Below are 7,065 nucleotides of genomic sequence, written 5' to 3' on the forward strand. Positions count from 1 at the left end.
GCTGGTTTTTTTCACATAAAGCATTGCAGTGGTTTAATTATAAATTTTATATTATAGAAAATTAGAATATAGTCTTCTTATCAGAAATACATAATTATAATAATAAAAATATAGCTATAATTTTCCTGATTTGTATTTATTGTAAAATATCAAGTTCTATTCTTTATAAAATAAACACAGTAATCGAAGTAATAAAAAATTATGGGGGAGAAAAACTCGAGAACTAGATGAAGGTAAGTTTTGCAGGTGGTGGTTTTTGCCCCTTTCAAAAACTTCTAGATAGCCCTAGCCTGGAGGTGAGGGATTTATATCATAAATACTGTTATTTTTGTTCTTGGTAAAAATAGGATGGTGTCTTATGTTAAATTTGAAGTCAATTTCATATTTAAACTTACAAAAAAATAAATATATTACAATTACATTTCAAATATTGTTTATCATTTTTAATTGGTTGCTGTACAGTCTATGTATACATTTAATATAGAAAATATTAAAGAATCATGGAAGTTTATATTGATTTTTACCAGATAAAAAATGATGAATACTTATATTTCGACAATAATTTTAACATCATTTAAATACAAACAACATGTCATTTTTATCATTATTTGATACAATTTTGATTTTTATAACAATTTTAACATCATTTAAATACAAACAATATTTGAGGATAAAATTTGATTCAGTACAATAAATAATTTTCGATTAGGCCATACTTTGGGGGTCGCTTATAAGAAAAAACACTATTCCCACATAATATATAACTTGATAAATTTGAAATATTAAAGAACTAAAGAATTAAATATTTAATTGGCTGTGGTTTAAAACGTTATTGATAATTCAAATTCCATAAACAATGCAATAAAGTATTAATTTTCGTGGGTTATATGCCCTTATATACAGTCTGATAAATAACCATCAAATGAATATATTCGATTATTTACAGAGAAATATTCTGTATTTAGAAAATAATTATGATTTTTTATACTATAAAACTGTCACATGTTGTTCTATCAATTGTATGCATACATTTTAACATGCTTTAGAAATTTGAAAAAAATGGAGAATATTTTATTCGTGGAAAATATTTTTATTCTGTTATGTAAATAAAAATGTGCTTTTATTCGATAAACATCAATAATTGAACAAATTTAAAACAATTCGGATCACGAAAAATAAGAAGAATATGAATTACGGTAAATTCTAAATATAGACAAACAGTATACAAATGAACAAAAAAAACGAAAGAATTGAATTAAATAATGGTCACAAAATTCCAATTGTGGGATTAGGCACTAACAGTCTCGAAAACCCAAAAATTATAAAACACGTTATAAACAAAGCTTTAGATATTGGGTACACGCATTTTGATTTTGCGCCCGTATACCAAAATCAACAGATTTTCGGAAAATACTTATACGAAAGATTAGAAAGAACTGATATTTCACCACATATACAGCGAACAGATTTATTTTATACATCTAAAATATGGAATACACATCACCAGTGTGTAAAAAGTTCGGTTGGAGATACTCTAGAGGCCTTAAAAACCGACTATCTTGATTTATTGCTGATACATTGGCCAGTAACATTCGCATTTGATGTCTTCTCGAATCAAGTTATACGCGAAAATACTGGAATTCCCAAAATAGATGAATTTGATTTAAAAAAAATATGGGAAGGAATGGAACGACAAATAGAGAAAGAGTGGGTTAAGTCGGTCGGTGTTAGCAATTTTGGAATAAAAAATTTGCAAGTTATCATAGATAACTTTGAAATCAAACCAGCTGTAAATCAAATAGAATGTAACCCATATTTTCAAAATAGAGAGGTTGTGGATTTTTGCAAGAAAGAAGGTATTGTTGTTGTGGCTTCTGCACCTTTAGGATCGAATAAAAACACAAGAAAATCAAATATGAATGATGATCCTTTAATAAAAAATATTGCAGAAAAATATAATGCAAGTGCATCTCAAATAATTCTGTCATATACTGCACTGAATAGAAATATACCGGTAATACCGAAAACAAGCGAAGAAAAATTCTTGATGGAAAATATGAATTTGGTTAGATTAAGCGACGAAGATGAAAAAATCATGGATTCTTTAGAAAAAAATATTAGATCTTATGACCCCAAATTTTTTGGAAAAGATAGATTTGAATAAGTGGTAAAGTTTTGCTCATAAATAGTAGCTAAATAGGTTTTAAAAAATAAAAATATTAGGATGGAAAATGTAGATTCTGCGAGCATCATTTTTTACTTTTTATAATTTGATAATATAACATATTTATTTCATATATTTTAAGAGCTGTAAATTTCTGCAAGATAAATTTATCATCATTTTTGTTTTGATAGTATTGATCAAATGTTTTATAAGCAGATAAATCCTTAAATATTTTTTATCTAGATATCTGAAAAGGTGTTCGGAATAGTTTGAGGCCTATAATTGAAAATAATTGACTCATCTTTGTTTCTTAATATGTAATATAATGAGTCAGCAAATGAACATTAAGCACTAATATGGGCTAGTGTGAAATTTAACAACGGTTTGGTAATATTTGTAAGCAAAAGAATACAAAAGTACAATCGAAAAGATAAAAATATTAAATAAAGCATTAACAGACACCTAGAAACCCTATAAATTACAAGTGTAAAATAAAAATACGAGATGTGTCATTTTTTTATGCCGATTTGATTTTTTCTCGAGAACGTATTATAGATTTAAAAAAAAATTAAAAAAATATGAATCTTTATAGTTGGGCTATAGAAACAAAAGGATAGTTTATAAAGCCTTTCTAAGAAATAGTATCATAAGAAAAAAATAAAAAATGTAAAATTGTATTGATTCTAAAGTTAAGATCATATTAATCTTTTCTTAATATTATTTACTGCAAAAATATCAATTTATTATGCGAAAACATGATATAAGCCCATTTTTTTGTTGTATTTGAAATTAAATAACAATCAAATTTTTAAGGTATTTATTTTTATGCTAAAAAATGGTCTACTAACAAAAAAAAAATATTTTAGAAACATAACCAACTTTGTTATATAGAAGTGTGAAAGATACATTTTTCTATGTTATTTGAATCACTGCGCTCTAGCTATGTATAACTGAAGGCAATTCTTACGGCTAAAAATAGTTAGTAGCTAATGTGTATCAGATTTGATTTTATTAAATCTTATAATTTATAATAATAATAAAATCGTATAAGAAAATTAAGAAATACGTGAAAATTTCGAAAAAAGATCATTTAGAGTAAAGATATTTTTACTAAAAATTATGAAATAATTAGAAAAAGATCCGATTTTCTACAAATAAAAAAATAAAAGCCTAAAATTTAAAAACCTTAAAAAGAACAACGAGAGCTTTTATAATTTTAAATCTATAGTTACCATACAAAAAAGCGTTAAAATTTACATCAAATTTATTTATTTAAAAATTTATAACAATTTAATAATATACTGTTGTAAAAAACAATCTAATATAAAGTGGTATTTTACAAAATAATAACAATGATTGTTTTTAAATGATTTTTAACAACCATAATCATCAATGACACATTTCCACATCTACATATTTATCACCCAAGATTTTTTTTCATTCCAGAATTGAATGTGCTTCTTACTATATATTTTATACCATAAAAACTCCTTTCATTAAAGATTTTAACTTGTTTTCTTTTTAAAATTCGAAGGCATGATTTTATTTGGAATTCACGTACTGAATAATTTTATTTCTATATTATAGGAGCTATACTTATTTTATTACAAATATCGGCTATATGTTAAATGCTTTTTTATTCTCTGATTTATCATTTTCTCTGAATTAATTAAGTTTAATCCCATGTGTAAGCTTGAAAAATTATCAAATATTCTTGTTTTTATTTCCATATATTTATCACAATAAAAACGTCTATTTTATAAACTATCTTACTGTAATTCAGTTTTTTATATATATAAATTAAATATATATACAAGCCGATATTTATTTTTTTTCACCTCAAATTACTGTTATGTTATGAATCTTATACACGAAAACCCCCTTTTATCTACATCGAAACCTTAAGTCACAACAAAAATCAAGAATTGCATGTCACGTAATTTTTACAATACACTTTGATAGATTTTAAACTTACCTGTATTTTATTTTTACTCTACTAAAAAATATTCTTGGAATAATTAGACGGCTTTTAAGATTTAGTTTTGAGTTAATTCAATTAATCTGTGCTCTAATTTAATTGTTTAAATGCACGCAAGCTTACCATAAAATATTTCTAAAAAAAATTAAACTTATCGTTTAAGAAAAAATTTTGGTAATACTAATTATATTTTGATGATAAACACCAGACAAAAAAATTTACTATATTTATTTAGTGCTTATTCTTGATTTTATAATTATTTTTTAATTTCTAATTTATGTATAGTATATTCTGGTACAATTTATATGCCTGATTGAGCCATATATAAGCTTTACTTGTTGGTGTGATGAGAATGATTTTCCGCTTTCTTTTTATGCAATTAATTTTTCATGAACTTAATTTAATTTTGAGGGTAATATCCAATTTATATTAGATATCCATTTACTATACTTCTATGATCCAGATACAATACAAAAAATAATATATTCTTGATTTTTCTCGTTTTCTATGAAAGATGTTTTAAATAGAATTTTATATGTTATGAGCTACAATTTATATAAAAGAAAGAATTAAAAAGTGACTGACAAATTTTAAACAAGTTACTTTTGGAATCAAAAATAGACTTTATGCATGGTCTTTAGCTTAAGGCAGAAAATTTTTTTTTTAACTAAGCTTAATAGTATTGATATTAGATTGATTGTATGTTTTTGAGCGTTTAATGAAGCCTTAAAAATTTACTGTTTTCATATTAACACCAAAAGGAATAAATTTTATATCAGGGTGTTCTTTTATCTTTTTTAAAAAATTTCGGTAATTTCTGCACATTCAATTACTTTTTAAAATGAAAAATTTGACAATATCTAGGTCAATAGTAAAAAAATTGGGGATTAATAAATAATTTAAAAGATATAAAAAATTGGATATGAATTATTTCAATTAAAGTTGAATGGATTTATTTGCAAGTTTTAGTATTATGCTGATATGTTTCCTTTATAGGCACGCTAATAAGATCTTTTGTTCTTTTATTGGGTGCCAAATTTTTCTGTTTTATAATACATTTAGTAACTGATGCGTGAATTCAAGCATGCAGCATTTTTGTGCCACCAAGGAATACTTTATACTTCCATCAATTTAGTGCCTTGTAGTTTTAATATATTTTTAAATGTCCATGCCAAAAATTTAAGTCATAGTCACTGATTTATAAATCCTGAGTTATTTATAGTACCTTTTAGGGATTTATTTTACTTTAGTCATAAGTAGAAATAATCGAAAGAAACCAACTTATATAAGGAGTGTTTTTAACCTTTTTTATTTAATAAATCATTTCCGTTGACATATTTTAATTATACCAGATGCTATGAAATTCTTTCCATTTTTAATTTAATAAACCAACATAACATCCTTAAATAAGTTGCTTATGAAATATATAAACTGTTTATTTTCACTATTTTATGATGAAATTTATCTGTCTTTTGTTCTTATTATTTATGTCCTGTCATGAGCTAGAACCAGTTTCGAAATTCCAAGCCACAATTTCTTTTGATGAAGGACCATCAAAAAACATTCCAACATTGCTGAAAGTACTTGATGAAATGAATTTAAAGGTAATGTTCCATATCGATCCTTCGAAAATAAAAAATAACAATACAATTAATTCAATTGTGTCAAAAGGACATACTTTTGGATTAGCAGTTACTGAAGATTTTTCAGAAATGGATGAAAAAGAAGTTCGAGATCATATTTCTGAACAAATAACTTTATTTTCAGATAAAACAAAGTATAAGCCCAAGTTTGTCAGATTACCGCGAATTGGATACACTGATGAGCATATACAAATAGCCGAAAGTCTAGGTTTAGTAGTTACCAGACCCAACCTCGATTCAGAAGACACCGATATGTCCGATTTTATAGTTCCATTTAGAAATTATGTTGGTCATAGTAGTTCAAATGAAAAGCCATTATCGATAGTTTTTAGGGATTACATGCTGAATACAGTTAAGAATATGACAAATGTAGTCCAAATTTTAAGACACAGTGGTTATGAGATAGTTAAATTTGGTGAATTTTATGGAAAAAATGATGCTATGGAAAAAGCTAATATCGAAATACAGCCTGAAAAAGGAAATTCTACGGGGGGATCATCGCCTGAAAAGTCATCAGAAGAAAGTAGTTTGACAAAGGCAACAAAAAAAGGGGAAGCAAACTTATCATCAGTAGAAACAGAAGCGAAAAATTCCGAAAATAATGTTGATCGAGTAAAAGAAGCACTAAGCAGAGGAATGAGTGTTAAAAGTAATAAAAATAATAATAAAGACAATAACGACGAAAATGATGATAATAATGATGATGATGTTGATGAAGAGGATGTTGAGGATTTAAAAAAGAGTGCGAAAAAAGATATCGACAAGAAGAAAAAGAAGATTGACAAGGATGAGAAAAAAATTACAAATGATCAAAAAAAGTCATGGGCATCAAGTGTTCCGCTACATTATTCCCTCTTAATAATCCCGTTGCTTTTAATTTGAAGGTTAATTAAAATATTAAATGGGTTGTAATATAAGTTTCTATCGATATTTTATAACTTTATTTTTTTAAATTGAATTGTAAAATATTTTACAGTTTTATTTTTATTTTTTCTATGTAACTTTATCGATTTTATGATTGTGAAGTAAAAATTTGTGCTGTTCTAGAGCTTCGTCGAATATTATAAAAAAATTTATTATTCCACAATTTTTTTTAAACAATTCTTGATTCATTTATTATCTATTCTATATTATAAATAGATCAAGAAATAAAAAATTGTGATAAGAATTCACTGACCCTGATATATATTTAGAATCACCCAAAATATAATTGTTTAAGTTTGACACAAAAAAAATATTATAAGATGTAAGAACCTAATAATTTTTTATTTAAATACTTC

The 7,065-nt window shown here is 25.2% G+C and overlaps 1 protein-coding gene across 1 annotated transcript; it reads left to right on the top strand.

The window, feature by feature from the left end:
- Positions 1-1,228: 1,228 nt before the first annotated feature.
- Positions 1,229-2,014, top strand: LOC147065800 (uncharacterized; the record flags this gene model as incomplete). The annotated part of the gene is made up of 2 exons (XM_085956245.1): positions 1,229-1,292; positions 1,887-2,014. Coding segments are annotated over exons 1-2 (192 nt in total), but the record flags the coding sequence as incomplete, so codon positions are not given.
- Between the last annotated feature and the right edge of the window lie 5,051 nt (positions 2,015-7,065).

The sequence above is a fragment of the Rhyacophila brunnea genome, unplaced genomic scaffold, assembly GCF_057557595.1.
Source record: "Rhyacophila brunnea isolate RB1 unplaced genomic scaffold, BYU_Rbru_1.0 scaffold_56, whole genome shotgun sequence".
Taxonomy (NCBI): domain Eukaryota; kingdom Metazoa; phylum Arthropoda; class Insecta; order Trichoptera; family Rhyacophilidae; genus Rhyacophila; species Rhyacophila brunnea.